The sequence below is a fragment of the Lepisma saccharinum genome, chromosome 18 (genome assembly GCF_977018435.1).
Source record: "Lepisma saccharinum chromosome 18, izLepSacc3.1, whole genome shotgun sequence".
In the NCBI taxonomy this organism is placed as follows: Eukaryota; Metazoa; Arthropoda; class Insecta; order Zygentoma; family Lepismatidae; genus Lepisma; species Lepisma saccharinum.
In genome coordinates, this window is record NC_139246.1 from 21,953,681 (window position 1) to 21,977,176 (window position 23,496).

Sequence of the window (23,496 nt, forward strand, 5' to 3'; positions counted from 1 at the left end):
TACAAAAGGGAAAATAATACAGTATGAACAAATTATGAGTTGAGAGTTCATACAAATGTATCAATTCATACCAAGCACAGTTGGTTGACCATTTTTTGTTGTTAACATCTGTGCAAGGGTAGATCAAAATAAGCACCACTTTTTTTATGTGCCCTAGTTATAAAATGGTGGCCATTTTTGTTTCATGGCTATCAGCACTTTTGGCCTTTACAGAGAGTTGTGATAAATTTGATAACTCAGCTAAGGAAAATGATACAAAGCTGGTATAAAAAACATTGTTTTCAGTTCATTTAAAGCTTTATTTTATGTCTTGTATGTTTTCTTTACCATCTCTAATGCAAATGGCTGAATTTAGACAAAATTGATATTCACTTTTGAACAAAACTCGAAGTTTGGGATATTTTGGGGGAAGAAGAACTGTCTATATTTTTCTTAAGAAGGAAAATATACATCCAAAGTCTTAGCAGGAAATATTTCAGCTCTGTTACTGGTTTTATTTTTTAGTATAGTTCTTTGAATATATTCGTTTTCAATTTTTACTTTCAAAATTTGAGCCTCAATATCTCTGGTGGTGGTCCTAATAAAAACTTGACGTTTACAGCATAAAGAGTAGTTCTCAGTGAGGGTTTCCCGTAGAAAAGAAATTGAGTTTGATATTCCAAGGATAGCAGGGGGTAGCTGGTCAAAAAGAGCAAAATTTATGTTAGAAATTGCAAATAAAGAAACCTCTACTTTACACATCTTTTCATGCACAGTGGACTTTTCTTACAGGCACCTCTCAGTGAGTTCCCAAGAAGAGCAATGCTATATTTTGAATAATTTTAAAAGAAAAAAACAATTCTTTTACTTTCCACATAAAAAAGAGCACAATGAACAGAATGAAATTTTTCACCACTCATTTCTCATGGTCTCATGCAATAAACAGATAAAAAACATCTAAAAAATTTTAGATTTTACTCCCCCTCGAAAAAAAGGGATATGAAAATGTTGTTACTAACAATCAATAGTGCTCTGATTCAACATGAAATATTACACATGCAGTTCCATATAACATGTGACTGTTAGATACCTCTGCCATAGAAAAAATAAATTATGTACTCACATGTGGCCGCGGTGGCTCAGTCGGTAACGCGTCTGACTACCATGCTAAAGGTCCCGGGTTCGATCCCCGGCCGGTTCAAATCTGGGAACTTTTCTAACGATGGAAGCGGCCCCGGCACCCACCCAGCGTCGAATAACATGGGTACCTGGGGGAAACCCAGGGGGGTAAAGGCAGTCAGGGGCGTGATGCTGATCACATCACCCCCACTCACGACCGGATCAAGAAAGTGTGGGGCGTCACACACCCCCTATACGCATTCATGGCGTGGTGCTAAGCACAGGGGAACACTTTACCTTTTTTTTTTACTCACATGTTATGCACTTAACAGACCACAGAAATATTTTGCTCTTGTAAACACAAAAAAACATAACTAAATTATGCAAGGAAATCACAGGCCATTCATTATATTGGATAGTTTTTTTAACTGGATTTCAGAAATCCACATATTATAAATTTATTAATCAGTTCTCCAAATCTGGAAAATTCTTATCTGAATATCCATGTTTTTTGCCATCGTTAACAGAAATAATGGATAACAATATTATTGATTGACAAATTGATATTTCATTATGAGCAGACTGATGATAACCAATTACTTGATCTCATCCTTGCTTATTTAACTGTACTTACAGACTGAAGGACAGTGACGAGCTCCTCAACATGCTCCTTGATGAAATCAACGTATCGACTCTCTGACGCTGGCATCCGTCTCTCCAGTGAGCCATTCCAGGCAGCTGGACGACTACTGTTTGGCCATCTGTTTTCTAGTCAAGGTGCTTGTCACAATGCTGCATGTATTGCCTACAAGTTGTATTTCTAGGGCTGAGTCAATACACTTACCCAGTGCCTTTTTCTTCTGGGAAGAAAGGTTCTGATACTCTTCAAATTAGTTTGTTCTGGTGTTTATCATAAGAACTACTCAAAACACTGTGATATGTTCATAAATAATTACCTATATAAAGGTGCCGGTACAGTGGGATCCACGAGTATTACCGTGCAAATTGTCCATCACTATGTTCGTGCACTTTATTTGACCCAATAACAGCTTCAAGAATTAAGAGAAAACTCAATAAAAGTTGTTGACAACTTTAGCACCAACATACATAAGAATCCATCGCTTAAAAAACACACAGGATGTGAGAGAAAAATTAATGAAAATAGTCATGAACAATTTGCACGGTAATACTCAAAGATCCCACTGTACCCACAGAAACAAAAGCACTGCTCTTACCAATTTCCATCGATACAGAAAGTTGAAAACTAACAGTTCAGAGTACTTAATAATATTTATAATTTTTTTATACATATACGAGGGGTGTTCAAGTCAATCTGGGACTTTATTTTTACAGGTTTAAAAACAAATCCCAGGGTAAAGGTAGTGCATGCAGTAGGAACTGGCAACTGTGTCCTGTTATTGGTAGCCGGTGCTCATTACACACGCCAGTCCAGAGACCAGTATTGAAGATGCCGGACAGCAGTGTGAACGTGTACATGGAACAGTGGGTGGTGATGAAGTTTTTAGTGAAGGGGGCATAAAACCAGCTGAAATTTACAGAAGACTGCAAGCACAGTACGGTGATGAAATACTCAGCTGCAGTAAGACATCTGAATGGTGCAAGCGCTTCAAAGACATCTGTCACCAACAATCCCGGTCATGGTGGTTCCCAGCCCACAGCAGTCATTCCTGGGAACATTCAGCGTGTGCAACAGCTTATCATTGACAATCATTGCATAACCTGTCGTGAAATTGCTAAGGTGTGTAATCTTTCGGTACGAACAGTAAACACAATAATTCATGACATTTTGCTATTCTGAAAAGTAAGTGCATGCTGGGTACCAAAACAGCTTTCCACTTTTGACCGAAGAGTTGAAGTCTGTTTCTGCATGACAATGCAAACCTCATAACGCTCAACGCACAATGCAAACATTCCACAAAATCAGCTGGAAATTATTGCCACATCCCCCTTACAGTCTTGACTTAGTGTCAAGTGATTTCCACCTGTTTTGACCCCTAAAAGAATTCCTCGGAGGTCAACATTTCAGCAGTGATGACGAAGTGAAGCAGGTTGTCCTAGAATGGTTCAAACGTACTGACAAATTTTTCTATGCGTTCCAGGCATTAGTTAAACGATGGAATCAGTGTATAAATGTAGCAGGGGAGTACGTCAAAAAATAAAAGCAGTTTCCACCCCTTTAAATTTGTTCTCTTATTTTATAAACTAAAAAGTCCCAGATTGATTTGAACACCCCTCGTATATTTGCTACAAAATGGAATAGAATGGGTCTTTATTTAAGCAGGCATGTTTCGGCCTCATGGACCATTCTTACAACCAACCCTTGTCACAGATATAACGAATCAATGAGAAGTAAACAAAAAAACAAAACATGATGATACAATAAAGGTAATACAAAGATTATGTATTGGTAGAATTCATACATATGATTTTTCTTTCAAGTCCACTTTATGTACAGAAAGAATAATCAGGGCCAGACCTACAGTTTCAAGTGTGATCCAAACCATTGTGCCACATGCCTCCACCGGTTATCGAACCTAAGACCCCTTAATTACAAGGTTACCACTATGTCATCAGGGAGGCCCCACAATGATAGAATAATGCCTTGAATTGAGTAATATTTAAATTATTAATTAAAGATATGCAATAAGTTATAATTAGTAGCATATTGAAGTGTGCTAGCAGGTGAAATCTGTAAAAGCTCTACTTTTCCACCTCTATCCACTCCGACCATTCAGCGACAATGCTGCATTCCACAGAGAATAGGTTCGTTCTTTTAGCTGCATACCACTGCATATGTAATCCCGGCCTCACTTCCTCTGCGGACTTTCCATGGAGGACATAGGCTTTGACCTCTCGTTGAGAGGTGAGACACAAAGGATATGAATAACAGTACAAAACGTCCCACATGGTAAAACTCACTCTCAGTTGTTAGTAAGAATTTGCAAAGTATAGTGGGTGCGGGAACGTGGAAGTTCAAGCCGGTGTATAACGTAAGGTGCAAGATGCCCCACTAAGTTGTTCCTCAAACCTGGGACTTTGCATGGATCTTCATCACGGTCGGGTCTCTAGGTAAGTGTGGAGAGGACTTCGCTATTGTATCCCCCTTCTTGACAAAATAGGCCAAATTGAGTTATGAAATGAAAACCTCTCGTATTGAATAGTTTGCTACATCCCTTGTGACTCGGACGATCCCCAAGTTAATCATCGAGTCACACTTCAATGTAATGGGAGGGGGGATACGTGTCACATGATGTTTAAGTGCAAGTGCAATTATTAAGATTGATGTAGGTTAATGATGTTAGTGGGACAATAGTAAGTTCTTTAGTTCTTTTTCTTAAAACTATGATGGCAGATAATGTTAATCTTGTGCAGGCAGTTTCTTTCCTGTAACAGCGAGGATTGATTTAAAATATTTGGGGACTTTGGCACAGATAGCCATTTTGCACCCTTCTAAATATATGAGAAAAAATCCCTTACCTTAAAGTTAAAAAAGGTGTGTAAAGAGCTCCTTGCAAAAGGTTTAAAGTGCAAGTTGTAAAAGGACTTTAACAAGACAAACACAACGCATTAAAAAAGGCAAGAATAGTGTAAAAACTTAAGTCAGAAGCAGTGTAGAAGGCTACCACTTCTCAAAAAGCTAAAAACATGTTATAAAATGCTGTCATCATCTCCCACAATGAATGAAAAATCATTGGAAAGTTTTAAAACTCTGCCTGTGGAAAGTAAAGTACACACATTCGAAAAGAAGATGCCGAACACTTAAAAGAACATTACACAACACAGCAGAGGGTCCAGTTCTTGCAGCAAATGACCATGGGTGAAGGATTGTTATACATGGAGATTATGTGTGGGCATTTTAGATGGTGTTTCTTGCAGATATCATGTTCAACCGATGTTCTACCAGAACAAATATCATTGGAAGAAAATTTTGAAGGGCTGTTCTTAAGAATTTTGTGCATGAGTTAAGCATTTTCTTCTATTGTAGATGTTTAGCTGAGCGAGCCTTTTTTAAATACGGGCATATACATTCTTCTCTTTTTTAATTGGTTGATTGAGTTGGTGTTTAAAGTCTACTTTATGCACAGGAAGGCTAATCAGGACTGGACCTACAGTTTAAAGTGGGATCCGAACCACTATGTGCCTCCACAGAGTATCGAACCCGGGACCCCTTGATTAGAAGGCAATGATTCTACCACTGCGCCATCGGGGAGGCCCCTGATTTTTTATTTTTTTTTGAAGTATGTAATTTAGCACCTGGGAGATATTACTGTATGCTGCAGTGCAATAATGTAATGTGGGTAGGACAAGGATTTGCACAAGATGATCTTCAACATTAGCATCAGTGTGTGTTTTAAATTATAACAATATTTAAGTTTCCCCACAATAAATTCGACTTTAGCCTCACAATTCATTCAAATAAGTGAATAAAGTGGATAAAATGACATACTAAACAATTTCTCAGGATATATGTGTATATAATTGTGAATAATGTACATGAAGTGTGTTACATGATTTTTTGTGTTCCTTGCAAATTTCACCACATTTTCCTGTATATTCTGTGAAAAAGAACATAACATAAAATACATACATTTTCTGCTTTTTCTGGCAAAAGTTAGTACTTTTACAAACACAATAATCACAATGAATACACAGTGTGGCAGGCACAATGCAGATTGTTAGTTTGTACTATTTTACCCTAACTACATTTTTTCAAAATAAAAAGTTGAGCCCCTCCTAAAAAGAAAGCCAGACTATGATCCTGTCCCGTGAAAAGCCACTTGGGAAGCCTTACCCAGCGGGCTGTTGTACCATGAAGATTAGTTTGTTTGATAAAAGGATACTCTTCCATATGGATGGTAGCCTTAATATTCGACAAGGATGAAGTCAAACAGACCCTCTGTATGAAGAGAAATACAATAAACTCCAAAGTGTTGATGGAATAAAGTTTCACTTCCTCTGTAGAAAGCAAGAAAGAGAACACATACATCTTTGCATATTTCCAGTGGCGTATTCTGAAAATTTCACCTGGCTTACCGCAACCATTCTCATTTATTGTACATATATTTATTATGTACATATTAATTAGATATAATAGAAATAAAACCCCAATGAAAGCATGCAAGTAAAATACGAGGGCTGCTGGAAAAGTTAATGCAATCAATATGAAAAAAGACATGTGAAATTCTGGGAATGGCTTTATTGTTTTTCAAAGTATTCACCCTTAAGATCGATACACATTTGCATACGCTCAAACCAATTTTGAAAGCATTGTTTCCATTCTGAAGTTGATACCTCAGAAACTGCTGCTCGGAATGCATCAACAGCTGCTTCAGGCGACACAAATCGCTCAGCATGTATCTTATTTTTCATGTGTGGGAACAAAAAGAAGTCATTAGGTGATAAATTTTTACTCAACAAAAAATCAACAGTTTGGTGTGCTGAGTGAGAACTGGCGTTGTCTTGGTGAAGAATAATGTGACCATTTGAGTTTGTTTTATGCAATTCATTGATGACCTCTGGCAAACAAATTGTTGTATACAACTCAGCATTTACAGTCCTTCGATCATCTAAGGGAGAATTCACACCGAAGAAACACGCAACATGCAACATGCGACATGCAACACGAGTGTTTCACACCGAAGAGACAAGATGCACGTGCAAAGCGACACTTGGTTTCTTTGCTCAGTTTGCATGATGGTACCGATATAATTGCATTAATCAGTTTATTAATCACCCGAAAATAACGTAACAAGAGACATTGTTACATGTAAACTGCGTTGTAAAATTTGTGCAAGTTATTGAAACTTGGGAGAGGCATGTTGTGCACGAGAAAACTGAGAAATAATATGCACTCAAATCAAACTGTATACGCTAGACTTTTCAATCTGAATAAAGCAAATACCTAAACACTAGAGAAATGGTTCTCAACCTTCTTGAAACCATGTCACGGTATTCTTTTTAAGTCAATGCCCTTATCCGAAGAATTTTCCTTGTAAATCTTTACAGTATTGAAGATTTTATGCATGAATTAACATGTACCTATGAAATTAAATATTGATAAATAAATTCTAGCATAATCATAAGAGTAATAATAGTTTGATTACGTGTGTATATTTGTTGGCAAATATAAAAATATGGAAGACAAAGTGGTAACGTCGTCTCCTTGTAATTAAGTGATCCCGGGTTCGATATCCGGGGAGGCACCGGGCAGATCCAGTTCTGATTAGTCTTCTTGTGCATAAAATGGACTTAAAAAACGAAAACTCACAACTCAAATATGATATTGGGATTATGATAGTTGTCAACCAGTTTCAGCAGAACATTTCACAGCTCAGTATAGTTGATACGAGGGCACGGTATCGGGTCGCAAGCCGTGATTGAAAAACAATGCACTAGATTACTTTACCATGTTAACTAATATAGTTTGGACTAAAGTGCCTCCATAAGCTGACTTTTTCAAATAAAATAAGTCAGGTAAATGGCCAAAACACGGCCTCTTTTCACGATGTTGAAGGCAAATTACAGCCGATAGATAACTGCATCAAAAAACTTGATAAAGCAAAATGAACGTTGTGTTTAAAACTTAAAACATTGTTAAAACATTGTACATATTGATACTTTATTATATCAACAAATTAGAGGATCAAACATAATGCCGGTTGGGCTCTCTTCTAGAGTCTAAATACAGCTTGTTGGAATGAAGCATTCGCTGCGCATGCGCGAACAAGAAACTGAAGCAACACGATGCACGATATTGAGAAAACGGCACAGTCCGAGAGGTACGTAAGCGACATGCGACACGTGCATCTTGCCGTGTTTCTTCGGTTCAAAAGGTTGCAATGGTTACTGAGTGTTGGCTTCCAAGTGACACGTGTTTCGTGTTGCATGTCGCATGTTGCATGTTTCTTCGGTGTGAATTCTCCCTAAAACTATTGTTGCCACATGTCTGGTATAACCGAAGATATAAGTAATCATTTGCTTGGCAGCACTCCTCGAATGAACAACATTTGTTGGTTTCGGCTCACTTTGAAACACCCAAACAGTGGATTGCTGTTTAGTTTCGGGTTCGTTTGAATAGATCCAAGTTTCGTCCTCTGTAACGATGTAGTACACCAAATTTGACTTGCCTCGGTTGAATTTTTTTTTTTTTTAGCTTTTCTTTACACAAATTTACAAGAGCCTGTTTTTGAGCTTCGGTCAAGTTGTGTGGGATCCAACGGCTTGAAAGTTTCCGTACGTTCAGATGACCATGCAAAATCGCATGTATTGCTTTCATGTAAATGTTCAAGGATGCCTGAATCTCACGGTATGTCACATACCGATCTCTCAATCATTTGATGCACAGCATCAACATTACTGGCAACAACAGACGTGGATGGACGACCTTCATGAAATTCATCAGAGAAATGTGCGACCACACTGGAATTTCGGAAAACCAATTGTACACAGTCCTATTGGATGGTGCATCATCCCCAAAAGCCAAATGAAGTCGCTCGATTCATTGTTTCGGTGTTAAACTACATGTGAAATCATAAAAAATCATTGCCCGAAAGTGTTCACGAGAAATTTCCATTTCTCACATGAAACTACTACTTCAAATTGCTGTGAAAAATAAATCAATAGGCTTAAACAAACAATCAAAGATAATTTAAACATAAAAAAGGTCTATTTTTCCGATTTTTATAATAGCGGAACACTAGCGCCACTGTTGGTGGTAGTTTGCAGAAACTTTTCCAGCAGCCCTCATACAAAGCCCAACAACTTCAAATTTTCCAGCAATATCAATGTATATGAAGAAAGTTGATTTACATGGGAGAATATGCAACAGCATACTTCTACTGCAATTGAAAACAGGGTTGTTAAATGTACATGAAACAATAATTTCTAATGGGTTCTATTCAGTTTCCTTTTCTCTTGCACAATTTAAATTCGGTCCAAGTTGTATCTTGTTTCCATTTCAATACCAAACTTAGACCATATTTAAATGATCCGGAAAAAAGGATCTGGGACTGAACTGAAATACAAGTACTTTAAAGATAAAAAGTTTCTTTAAGGTCCAGAACCCATTTACGCTTACTGATTCTCTCACCTAGACCAGAATTGAATTTGTATACAATTTCTGTACCTTTAATAACCCTCGTGATGTTAAATGTCCCAGAACCCCTTAAATTCTAATGGATTCTATTGGGTTCCGTAACAACACTGGAACCTTTTCTCTCGCCCAATTTAAATTCAGTCCAAGTTGCATAGTTTCAATTCAATACTGAACTTGGACCGCATGTAAATTGATCTGGAAAAAAGGTTCCGGGACTGAATTGAAATACTTTAATGATAAAAAGGTTCTCTATGGTCCAAAACCAATTTATACTTTCTGATTTTCTCTCCCTGACCGGAACTGAATTTATTTACAATTTCAGGACCTTTAACAACCCTGGTTGTTGAAATCTGTTGAAAACTATTAAACAGATTTTAAGGTTTCCAAAAATATAGTTGTTTTCATACTGATGTTTTGAGATATGTATATTAAGACATGAAATCAAGTAAAATGAACACACTTTGTAAGCCTTGTTAAGCGTGTGATTTCTATCTATACTTGCACAAGACAGATAAGATACATAGGTTCAAATTATAACGACATAACTTTAATGTCCGGAAGCCATTCACATACATGTAACACCTGGTTACTATGACGACTAACAAATAACATGCTATAAATACAAATTATTATTCTTCTTCCTGTCATGTGACTATCAACCTTTTCATGAGATTAGCACATTTATCCCTTTCTTAGCCCCTGTTTGATGCTTCTGCACCTTTTTTCTTCCTTTTCTTTCATGTTTTGTTAAAAAATTGGACAGGAAAGTAAATGATTTCACTCTTCTTGAGCAGCTACGTAAAATCCTACCTGTAGTAGATTGTAGATTGTAGTGACTGTAGTCTCATTTTGTAGAGCAGAACGAGGGCTATAAAATGGTATAATATAATAATTGAAGCTCCAATAGCTTCCAAGATAATGGAGCAAAACCCGCGAGAGAAAACACAAAGTTCAACAAAACCTATTCGTCAGAACCACAGTTCTCTATGCAGTCCATGCGCATTATGTTCAGAAGGTGCAGACCAAGAGAGCATTAAATAAAAGCATTTTAACAGCACCTTTTTTAAAACATTTTCAGAACCTTTTTCTCCCTTTCCTGGCCATAATTTCGCACCTTAAAAGCATTTCCCTACTAATGACAGACTATAAAGAAACTTAACCCTAGAATACAATTATGTCATGAATTTTACGATGTCGATGAATACATTGCAATTTCTGTAGGGGCTCATTTCTTAGCAGTCTCAGTGGCGAGCATCTCTATTTTCATCACATACAGGCTAAGAAATTATTATTCTAATTCACTGTGTTCCTATTTTTGTGAATTAATAAATATTTACAAAGAAACAGCTTTTGTTATTTCAAGTAGTCAAATTTACGAATGCCAAGTTTGATTAAATTTGATTCTTGTGATTTCTTATCAATTTTGGCTATTGGGATGATGAGGATGAGTGATAATATGACTAATTGATGAAGGGACACTCACGAGGAACACTTATGCACATGCTGAGATTCAAACCCAGGACTCCCGGTGTCGTAATGCACCATGCTAACCACTCTGCCCCGGAGTCCAATTATTAGTAAAAAAAAATAATGATAACTGAATCAGACGCACACTACAGCCCACCTGAAGTACTTGGTGGCGGCACATCCATCTCAGTTAGCTTCTCTATCCACTCCTTGGTGGTCGTCTGGTGGTTGCTTACGGGAAAAGAGGTGAGGGAAGCAAGCTGAAAGTACATCCATGCCAGGCTGGGATGGAGAGAGAACTTGTCGCATGCAAGGTGCATCCACACATCATAGGACAGCGAGGGGAAACCTGCTGCACCTTTGGTCTTGCAGTACGTTACCACCCTCTTCAAATGCTACAAAGAAAACCAATGCTTTGAGCATTAAGATGCATCTATTATAAATGAAAATGACTCATATCTAACATTCCCCAATTCTTAAAATAACTCCAAAACGAAAATCACTATAAATCAAGGTTTTAAAATGTTATGGCTGTTTGCCAATTTAGTTGGCTGCGAGAGGATCTTGACGATTGGCAGGAAGAGTAGGATGCGGTCACCGGGAACAAGTTTCGTGCCATTACCATAGGTGCTTGGCATTCCTCAGCCCATCCCTCTCGCAGAGTAGTAGTTCTTCTAACCAGGTTGCGTATTGGACACAGCCATCTAACCCATGGTCACTTGTTACAAGGGCAGGACCCTCCGTTGTGTCGTGTTTGTAATGTAGTTTTAACTATTCGACACATTCTTGTTGAATGTGTCGATGTTGCTTATTTCCAGCAGACTTTTAATCTTTCCGGGTGTTTATCATCTCTTTTGGGCGATGATACCAGTATTTTATCAAAAGGTTTTTAGCTTCTTGCAAAGAGCTGGACTCTTCCACTGTCTTTGAAGAAGCTTTTAGTATTTTCTGACTTTTTAACATTTGTCTCGTGCAGGTCCCTGTACAGCCTTGCACTTTTATTTTTCCAAGGGGCTATTTACACTTCTTGTTTTAATTTTTTTGTCAGAATGTTAGATAAGGGAATATTTTCCCACCTACAATGAAGGGTGCAAAATGGCCTACAGTGCCGACGTACCCAATCATTTTAATTCATTCAACAACAATAATAATAATGCCATTATTATTAAGTAACTGGGTGCTGCCATGTCCCGGAGAGGGTAGCACCAGTCCGGCTTAGGCCAGGGTAAAGCATGAGATTCTCAGGGCAACTAAAACTGATTGATAACTTATTTGAGAAGGAGAAAGGAGAACAAAGGAAACAACTTGTTTAACCTACTACAGAAGGTACAATGCACCGTATATTCTTAATTTTCATTACATTAAACTTATATACAGGATTGTATTTAAAGCTGTCTCTTTGTTTCTTGGTCACATATATATCTCTACTAAACATATTTCATCTACGGGAAGGCTTCTTCTTCTTCTCTTTGGATATGTGATGGACTACTTCTTCTATCGTTGATTGGTTAATGGACTTCTTCTTCTATCGTTGATTGGTTAATATACTTCTTCCATCGGCTAATTCGTCTATTGGTTAAGAGGCTTCTTCTTCTATCAATTGGTTAATAGACTTCTTCTTCTATTAATTGGTTAATAGACTTCTTCTTCTATCAATTAATATGCTGATTCATATATTGGTTAATAGGCTTCTTTTTCTATCAATTATTTAATAGACTTCTTCTTCTATAAATTGGTCAATAGACTTATTCTTCTATCAATTGGTTCATATACTTCTTCTTCTATCAATTAATTTGCTGATTCATCTATTGGTTAATAGGCTTCTTTTTCTATCAATTGTTTAATAGACTTCTTCTTCTACTAATCAATATACTTATTCTTCTATTCGTTAACAGACTACTTCTTCTACTAATCAATATACTTATTCTTCTATAAACTTCTTCTTCTATCATTCAGTACACTTCTGCTATCGACGAAATCATGTGCCTTTCATATATTTATTCTTCTAGTAAATATATCTCTTATTTACAAAAGCACCTATATCAAAATTCCTTCAACCATTAAACATTGGATTGATTCCCGTATCTTCCCTGCTATATCTCCCTTCTTTTTGGGCTTTGTCAAAGATACAACAATAATTCAAATCAATATCTTTCTGTATGATGGTTTAATACAAGCAGAGAAAAGGGGTTAATTGAGGGGCGCTGCCTGTCCCGCACTCGACCTCGTTCCGGGTCAGCAATATATGCTCCGCAATGGAAGTGCTTGGGGGCCGCCACTGAGTTGGCACCGCACCGGGGAAAACAACCAAAAAGCTCTAGTGGGAAAACTCCTTCCCACTAGAGATATAAAATTGTAATAGCTTTTTAACTTTATTAATCTTTACATACAATCACATATGCTGCACGTGTCGATCATTTCTTTATCTCGCCTTTATCCATCTCCATTGTTTATCTCAGTTCATAAATTGATGTAAGCACAATTAATTTCAGTTTTCCAAAACACTTTCATTCGATTCGCTTGCGCATCATTACTATAATCTGTGATCCTAATATTTCTTCCACATGCTGCCATCTATGATTCCTTATATCAATCATTGGCTATATGGTTTACTTGTGCGGGTACGTAACAGTGCGTATTACTCACTATATAATATAAACAATACTAAAAATAGTATAAAATTAGTTTAAAGAACTAATCTACTTACGTAAGTGAGTGTGCAATTGTTGAAGACTGACGTTTCAGGGTAAAACTGCCCCTTCATCAGGTTCATAATTATTTCTAAGCACTAAAACATAATGCTGCATTATAAAGTGTAATATGAGGATTAGGTAGAGGGTTGGGTTAAAAACCTCACTATTTAAGAGACCCATTAAAACTGAAAACACCCATATCCATTAAGATCCCCTAGAAACAGGAACTCGTAAAAAAGATAAAACACACATGATTGCACAGCTGGCACTGGTGAAACAACTTCAATCAGAGAAGAGGTGAAAGCTACTTCCCCTATATCCCCTTCCTACTCTCCCCTCCATTTGCGTCAGCATTTCAGCGCGAACTCACATTCTACACCAGCAGCTCTGACGACTTCCGGAGTAACATGGAAATCAATGTTAGGTTCTTTCCTTGTTGCTTTGTCCCACTTTTTTGAAAAGCCTCACCCATCCCTCTTCCAAATTACCATCATCCCCATTAAGTTTTACATTTTTCCCCCATGCATATATTTGCAGCCTCGTAAACATTTCTATTCAATTTATTCCTTTTTTTCTGATAACCTCCCTCTTCATAACTTTATGCCCGCTCCTGATTATATGCTCCGATAGCCCTGTTTTGAAGACCCCTTTTCTAATGTCATCATCATTACACGCATGCTTCTACCAGCCTGTCCTATATACTCTTTTCCACATTTGCATATAATTCTTCAACAATTGCATACTCACTTACGTAAGTAGTTTTTTAAACTAATTTTATACTATTTTAGTATTGTTTATATGCCATTATTATTATTATTATTCCTATTATTATTGGCATGTTTATCCTCCTGGTACTTGCCCCACTCCTAGACAAAAATTCGTGGTTGCGCCTCTGAACTTATCCACCAAAATTTGATTCAAAATTAACAATATGAAAGCCTAAATATCAGCTCTACTTTATGATGCTTCATTTTTTGCTCAAGCAAAAACATTCCTCAACAACTGTAAACACTACTTCCTTCTGATGTATTGAATGAATTGTCATGCACATACACATGTACAAAAAAAAAAATTGAAGATTAAATTTATATTGAAACCTTAAAAATCTGATTATGTGGATTAATTCAAATAATTTTACAAACTACACATGTAAGTCTTAATAATTAGTAACTTTATAAGAATGCAACTTTTGCATGGAATACAAACCTCTGTAATACATTGAACAGATGGTGAATATGGCAGAATTCCATACACAAACATGTCACAATTCACCCACAGATTTAAGTCGGCACTGTTGACAGGATCCATTTTGTCTTGCAAAAGCACTATTAACTGAAGTGAAAAAACACAATGTTAAGCATAGCTAATATTATTAATGCTTATTGACTATTACCTTGGAACAAATGTGATGAAAATTTGTGCTATATCTTTACTGTCTACAATATTTGGATGCATTCTAATTAATGATTGATGAGGATGAATGGTGATACGCTGAAAGGACAATCACAAACACACACAATCAGAACCCAACAAGCCCCATAAGATTATACTGTACGAGTCCAGCCACCAGAGCCTCATTAGTCTGCAAAATGCAGTCCAGTGTGTACTATGTGGAAGAGAGGTTGACATATGGGTAGGGTGACCAGACAAATACGAGGAGGTACCCAAAAAAAACAACGGAATCATAATGCTGCGCGGATTACCGATGCAGTTATGGCTTGTGCCGCTAGGTGTCATTAGTATGGGATATCTTGCATCAATCTGCAAGTTGGCATTATTCTATGCTGAGCGGTTCGTTCGTAGTGTTGCATTGTTTGTGGTGTTGCGGCAAGAGTCTGGCGATATTTGAGTGATTGTTGAGATGGCGAACCACAAGGAGCGAAGGACCTGTGTTAAATTTTGTTTCTTGTTGGGAAAAATGGCTGCTGATACCGTTGTTATGCTTCACCAAGCTTATAATGAAGCAGCTTTGGGAAAGACACAAGTCTACGAGTGGTTTTCCCGGTTGAAAGATGGCGACATGTCAACTGAAGACTTGCCAAGGCCTGGTCGTCCTTCGAAGAAATGAAAAAAACATTGGAAAAGTTCGAGATGCCATTAATGAAGATCGTCGAAAGACGATCGAGCAAATTTCTGAAGAAATGGAGTTGTGGAGTACCTGCCAGCGCATTTTAACTGACGATTTGAAGATGAGAAGGGTGTCTGCTAAATTTGTTTTGAGTTGCTGTTTTAAGTCCACTTTATGCACAGTAAGGCTAATCGGGACTGGACCTACAGTTTAAAGTGGGATCCGAACCACTTGTGCCTCCACTGGGTATCGAACCCGGGACCCCTTAATTACAAGGCAAAGACACTACCACTGTGCCATGGGGGAGGCCCTGCTAAATTTGTGCCTCGCTTGCTGTCAGAGGAGCAGAGAAAGAATCGAGTGAATGTTTGTCGCGACTTGAAGGCTGAACTGCACAAGGACACAAATTTTCTCAAATGAATTGTGACTGGGGAGGGTCCTGGTGCTATGGGTACAATCCTGAATCAAAACAAGCATCCTGCCAGTGGAAGACTCCAAATTCACCACGTCCCAAGAAAGCACGTCAAGTTCGATCCAATGTGAAAACAATGTTGATTTTGTTTCTTTGATGTGAATGGGATTGTCCACAGGGAATTTGTTCCCCAAGGACAAACAGTGGACCAGCAATTTTACCTGAATGTCTTGAGAAGATTGCGTGAAAGCGTGTGACGGAAGCATCCAGAACTGTGGAGAAGTGGAATGTGGTTAATGCACCATGGCAATGCCCCAGCCCACACAGCCATGTCATTGCGACAGTTCTTGGCAAAGAACAACATGGTGCTTGTGCCCCATCCCCCATACTCACCTGATTTAGCACCCTGTGACTTTTTTTTGTTCCCGTGGATGAAGAGGAATGTGAAAGGGAAGCGATTCCATGACGTCAATGAGGTCAAAGACATTACGGACAAAACCTTGAAGAGTATTGCGCCAGAGGAGTTTCGAAACTGTATTCAACAGTGGGAAAAACGTTGGGACAATTGCATTAAAGCACATGGGCAATACTTTGAAGGTGACTAGAGTAGACATGCTTACCTGAATGTACCTACAACATGTACATGTACGGTTAAAATAAAACAAGGTGACAAAATTACATTTTTTTTGGGGTACCTCCTCGTACATTCAAAAAAGAGGACAGAGGATGGCGAAAAAGGAGGACAAAGTCATAAAAAAGAAGAAACTGCAAAAAAATAACATCACATCAAATTTGATCTGTGTAAAAAATCTTACCAACACTGCTCGCAAAGGACATTTTTTTTTTCCTTTTCAATTCTTGGATATTAGGATGAAATATTCCCATAAGTGAATGCAACTTAAAAAGAACTAATTAAAATTTTAGGTTTAGATTGGGACAAGAAATATGATTTTAATTCCGCTAACATTAGTATCACTCTTTCAACATCAGGGAAAAGTGGCAGCCACCTTACATTTTACTCATATTCGTTTTTTCCATCCTTTAAAACCTGGATAATTTCTTGCCAGATCATTGTTGATGAGTATGTATGACCGAAAAGAAACTGGCCTCCGTGGCGGAGTGGTTATCACAGCTGGGGTCCCGAGTTCGTTCGAATCCCAGCCTGGGCATGTGTCTTCTCTGTGAGTGTTCCTTCAACAAAATCATCATATTATCCTCATCTTCATGATTAGCCAAAAGAGGCAGAAAAGCGAGGTAAAATAAACCAAATGAATCAATCGAAAAGGAACTGCACAGAATTCATGTGTTTCAGCAGTCTGGGATGTGCTCAGAGGGCGAAGCAATGTATTGTAGAATAATACGAATGACCCAGTCAGGCAAAGTGATCGTGAACAGCTACCAGATGCTAGGTAGAGTATTACTTACACACCCCAAGTGATATGCCTTAAATGATTGTTACATGTGGAAGCATTCTCTATGCAGCACATTTGGTATGCTCGATGCTATATTCTTTCCAAAAAAGGAGGACATTTACCCATTTCTAAAAAATCCACCCAGATGCCGGACAGACACCTAAAAGGGAGGACATGTCCAGATAAAAGAGGACGTCTGGTCACCCTACATTTGGGTAGTGTCTTCATGCACCTGATGCTTTCTAAAATTCCTATGTGGTTAGTAAACAGTAGCTGAGAATCAAGTCCGTTGGTACCAGTGTTATTCAAAGTGGTGTTGAAAGTCATCATTGTTTTCACAAAGTAAAATGGTAACATAGATCCAGTATGGAATTTTCTTTTTCACAAATGGAGTAAGCCACCATCTTTAAAATTTAATGTAACAGAAAACATCAAGAGACTTTGTGAAAACAATGACGACTTTGAATTACCTTATGATATTTGGGATTCATAATTTTAAATAAAAAATAATGTGATCAATTTTTTTTATCTGAAATAAAAATAACAGACTGCTTCTTTTCACAGTTAAGTTGCTATATTACAACAATGTAACAGTGACAACATCCATTATATAATGGATTCTTTTTGTTTAAAAAATTGCTAACCATTGTTATAATTGTATCTTTAGTCAAAATGAAAATAAGTGTCTGATGAAGGGAGCGTGTGTTCTCCTGAAACATCACAACGAAAAACTGTTTTCTTATGCTTGTAATAACTGTAAACTACAGGAAAATAATCATGCTCTGTTCATTGGATCTCTATTTGCTACACCTATGTCTGAAACAGTTATTTTCCAAAATGAAAAATGTGTAACCGAAGTTGAGGAATCGACTAACTGACACATACCTTGAAAACTGTCTGTGAGTAGCATTTGAAGGGGTAAATGGCAATTCTTGTGTATGAATCGTTAACATGCTTTTTTATTAACAAAATAAGTTTTTTTTCATTATGCTTATTTGTTGTGTTGAAATGCCCGGGGCCCACTTGAAAAAATCCATTTTAAAACCCAGTGGGTTTTTTCATTAACTTTGGTATTTCAATGATTTCTGAAATGAAGGAATGTCATAGAGGTGTATACTAATGAAGATTGCATTTTAGATTCTTAGAATGTGATCATGACTCATTATAACTCAAGATTAATTTTGCTATCTAAAATGCACAACACTTGTAATACTGATATGAAGTAGAACGAAATAGCAGAGCTCAGTACACCAATACAAACGTATAATCTTTATTCTGTTTTTTTGGACTTTTAACCACTGTATTACCTATGTTTCGGAGGCTGAATCTGTCTCCGTCTTCGGGGTAGCGTGTAGTAGTTATGTCACACAAATGGTTGCCTAGGAGGATTATTCTTGGTGGCCTAGGCTGAAATGACACAAGGACCGACAGTGGTTAAAAGTCCAAAAAACCAGAATGAATAAATCACCACTGATTAGCTACAAAGAAGTATAATCTTTATTAAGAAATTACTTAAAAAAATTTATTAAGTAAAGTTGTAAATAGAAGTCACTGAACTCAGATCTGAAGTCAGTTTCTGTGTACTACTATCGTTGAGGCGCTAGCGTGAATTGTTAAATGAAGAAAGCTACGCAAATGGAAATATGTTGCTTTCAGTCGAAATATAAAATATATTCTAATAAATAAAAGTCACTGAACTCAGATCTGAAGTCAGTTTATTTCGATCTACTATCGGGGAATACTATGTATACTATCGATATTTTATTATGCTTGTGATTGAAAATAATAGTACACACCTGCAATTGATCTCTTGATGCTTCTGAAAAAAGTCGTAATGTATCTTATATCGTAATGTATCCATTATTGATACAACATCTTCTAATATCAATTCAAACATACAAACTTGCTATCCACAGAGGCACAGAGGTAACCAGGAAATCGTAAGAGAATAAAGGATAAAAAATAAACATTACTATGGTTTAGCAGTTTGTTGTGGTCTCCTGGTAGGTGTGCCGGGTGGAGAAGTGTAGTGGGCAGGTTGAGCGGCAATTACAAATGTGAATTAGATCACATGTATTCACATTTTATTTATAAAAGCTCGACAAAACCCATTTAAACCCCGATTAAACCCACCTGGGTCCAGGTAGGTTGGTTTTTTAAAAAAAGAAACTGGTTTTTTTTCAAACCCTGGAAATGCCTAACCTCAATTCAGAACGTGTCAGTGTTCTTTGCAAAAGTTAATTGCCCGTGTGTTGTTTCAAATTAATGTATCTTGAACAACAGAATAGGGGAGACCGGGGTAATTAGAACAGGAAACAGCCTGTAGAAGTTCCACTGTAAATTACTCAGAAAGTTACTGATGGATTTTTTTAAAATTTCTACCATTTAAAAGAACATCTTTTGCATATTTTTGAAAAAAATAATGAAATACCTGCATTGCAAATACTCGTCCAAAAAAAAAAAATTGTCATGACACCACAAAATTGTTCCAATTACCCCATTTGGGGTTAATGGAACATAAGTTAGAAATTTCAACTGAATAGCTTTAGATTGCTGTTGGGGTAATAAGAACATCATATATAAATGTCCCATTTACCCTGCAAATTTGAACACAATAGCTCTACTTCTTCTGGAGTTATCAACGCTTGTTTAAATAAAATCCCAAGTTAACGTCTTTTTTCATAAAGTTCAATTTCCCAGCTGTGAAGCAAACATGTGTGAATGAAAATCAGTGTTCTATGATTTATTTGAAAGGTTACAGGCCATTCTACAATGTAGTAAAGAAAAAACTTCTAATAGTTACATGTAAAATCTAATATACCCAAGCGAAATCAAGCAAATTACGCAATGTTCTAATAACCCCTTTGCAGAAATTTTTGGGGTAATAAGAACTTAGCTTATAAAAACCAGGCAAATTGCCCATAGACAACCAAACTCACATGGAAAGATGTGTGCCCTTATGTTTTATTATAGGGGTGAAGAAAATTTTGCAAGGGTTCTTTCATTCACATCCAGTATATGCAGAAGCAGACAAACACCAAGCATGCGTCACATCGTTTTTTGCAGGTGTATAATAAAAGTCAAATAAAACTTACTTTTGTGTAGTTATTCCAATAACAAATTTTCTGCTTGTAGGTTTAGTGTAGGTACATAGGTATGAAATGTTATTACACCAGTCTTTTCGTTTTAAATTATTCTACATTAACATGTTCCAATAACCCCATGTTCTAATTACCCCGGTCTCCCCTACATTTAAAGCAACCACTGCCTCTGTGAACTTGTCTGGAACAGTGCAGTCAGAATATGAAAATGGCTCACTATTTAAAAAAAACATTGAACACCACTGTGCTAAAGAGTTTTGTTTCGTAACTTCAAAATTGTATGTCCCAGAAATTAAAAGTACGGCTTCTGTCTCCTCCAAGTATCTCTTGAGCCCGTGCAGTGGATAAATATTATCACTAGCTCTCTATGTTGTTACTAAATATCTTTGGAAATTCCAGTAAGAGTAAAAGTAAGTGAAATATGTAGACAACACCATAATACAATTTGTCCTTTTTAAAAATGAACAATGCTTGTATGTGTACATTACAGCATGAACAAATTGTTAAATTTCAAGCTAAACTCCTGAAAAGTGTATGCTATTGCTAATTTTTATTGTGTTCCTTAGAAAGACATTTCTCTGAATTTTTCCTCCATTAGAATAAGTTTTTTTTTAAATGATCTTCAGGGGTAAGAAAACTGGCAATTTTTTGCAGATTTTTGGAAATTTGTGATTTTTAATTCACAAGATATTTTACATTTGATCCTGCAGGTATAACCCACACAAATGATTATGTTACAGATGGAAGTTGCAGAAATATTTCTGTAAATGTATCTTGAAAATGAAGGACAATGTAAAACTAAAGGTTATGAAGAAGGCAATACTGACTCTGTGTCCCCGCTGAAAAGTGAAAAAGTTTTGCATGGATTATGAAGATTATGTTGTTTTTAGCTCAAGAAGATGCGTTATGGTGAAGTAAAGTGCCTCTGTTTCCTTAGCTTGAAGACCAAATACTTAGCACAAGTGAATATAGCACCAAAATCGACAGTCCAATGCAACACTTGACAAGCCATTGCCCACCACTTCATAAACACAAAATATTAGTAACAAAAGTCAAGATATTTACAATAAATATAATTTACCTTACATTAAAATGTATTGGTACACTACCATAGAATGGTAAAATTTAAGTATCCCCGAAACGCATTTCTTCAAATTTACAGGAGAAATTACTTACCGAATGCAGTTTCTTTAGAATTGTGGAAGTTTAGGGAAGTGTTTTCTCGCATCGTTCATTCAATTTTGCTGGTAAATCATCTATTTTTCGATATAAATGTGTGACCGATGCACGAAAGCTCTTGCAATCATATACTTCCAGGTGGATGTAGCTTGTGTGTGATGACATAATCCCAGTCAATCCCGGTCAGTGTTTCCAAACACATGTTTTGTAACTGAAGAAGGTATGTTTCCGCAAATGGTGTGTGGGGCTACGCATATTTTTTTCGAAATCAATTTTTAACTATCTTAACCTATACGTGACCCTACCTAACCTTACCGGAAATGGTTCATGGGGCTATGTATGAATGGTTCGTGGGGCTCTGCGTCAATGGTTTGTGGGGCTACGTAGGTATTTTTGGTGGAGTGGGGTGGAAACACTGCATGCCGACTACGGAAGTGAAACTGTGACCGCCATTTAGCATGTTACTGAAGGGAAAAATAAACAAACAAAACTTACTTGGTAAGACTCTAGTTTACGTCCTTTTCCTAAGGAATATGTGTCATATATCGTTGGAAAGGTTATTTTATAAGGAATTCAACAAAGTAAATCCCAAGGCGAGGAAAAATTTCCTGGAGGAGAAAATCGAGAAAAACCGATGTTGTCCGGATATGCGTGATTGAACATACTGAGGACATTTTTCGATGATGAAGCACATATTTAAGGGTGAAATGAGTGCTAATGGAACCTAAACTCACAGGCCTGGTTAGTGACAAAGTGTAAAAAGAAAAACTTACTTACCCTACGGATGCTGGAGCGCCGGCTGTCTGCTAGCACGGTTTTGTAAACGGGCAAGAAGGAGTGCGCAAGAAAGACGTAAACTAGAGTCTAGCCCAGAATACATAAGTACCAATGTGAAAAAGAAGAAAATAAAGGAATTTCAGGCGTTTCGGGGATACTTAACATTTAATCAAATGGGGGTCGGTAGAGATTACGCAAAACATCGTTTTCCTCGCAGAATATATCCCACGCCGTTACACACAAGTTTCTAAATCTAATCTAACCTAATTCCAAGCTATAAAGTGCTGCAGAAATGGGACTGTTCTGCTTGTAATGTCAGAATGTTGTTGTTTTTTGTTTGTTTTTATGCACACAAACTGTCGTACGGAGAGGAGCACACAAACTGTCGTACGGAAAGGAAAGATAAATGTAAAAACTTCTCAAGAGAGAAGGCACGTAAAAATGTATACAATCAAATACATTTTCCAAAATAGTCGCATTTGAAATAAAAGGGCACACTACCGCCGAAAAAGTGTCACTGATTCATCTTATTTGCGGTCAGCAATTTCGTTTCACATACATTCTAAATTTGGAAAATTTCTTCTTTGTACGTTACTCAAAAGTACATATCAACATATAGGGTGTCATATACGCACGCCGTTTTAAACAAAATACTAGTAATAAATAAAGAAATGACAGAAAGCTTCTTTACCTTTGCGAAAGTACCCGGCACAGACGAAATGTTTGCCAACCAGCAGTGTAGCCAAACATTTTCGAACGATGTATTCAGTGTTGCCACAATCTGTAAGCACAATTTCCCTTTCCAAGGGGTAAAATTTCCCTTTTTCGCCCATTTTTTCCCTTCATCTAAAGAATTATTATTATTATTATTATTAATAATAATAATTAAATATTATCGTTGACCCATGTTCGTATGTATGTATAAAATGTTAATCAATTTAACTGTTAAATGCTACGACGCCAGGGGTACCGGGTTCGAATCCCTGCCTGGGCATGGCTGTTTGTGAGTGTCCATTCATAAATTTCATCATATCATTATTCATCCCCATCTTTGCAATTAGCCAAAAGTGGCAGAAAAGCGAAGTAAAATAAACCAAATCAATAAACAATAAAATCAATAACTTTTAAATGTGTTTTTGGAAGATTTAGATTTTATTTCTAAACCAAGCCAAA

General features: G+C 37.0%; 1 protein-coding gene across 1 annotated transcript in view; it reads right to left on the reverse strand.

Moving 5' to 3' along the window:
- LOC146001898 (TBCC domain-containing protein 1-like) overlaps window positions 1–23,074 on the reverse strand; it is a 49,738-nt gene extending 26,664 nt beyond the window's left edge. Inside the window, exons 1-5 of the mRNA XM_083139614.1 lie at window positions 23,015–23,074; window positions 14,581–14,706; window positions 10,839–11,076; window positions 5,961–6,075; window positions 1,733–1,859 (exon numbers count right to left, since the gene is read on the reverse strand). Coding sequence (XP_082995740.1) covers window positions 1,733–1,859; window positions 5,961–6,075; window positions 10,839–11,076; window positions 14,581–14,682 — 582 coding nt within the window. The 5' untranslated portion in view covers window positions 14,683–14,706; window positions 23,015–23,074. The remainder of the gene's footprint in view (window positions 1–1,732; window positions 1,860–5,960; window positions 6,076–10,838; window positions 11,077–14,580; window positions 14,707–23,014) is intronic.
- Between the last annotated feature and the right edge of the window lie 422 nt (window positions 23,075–23,496).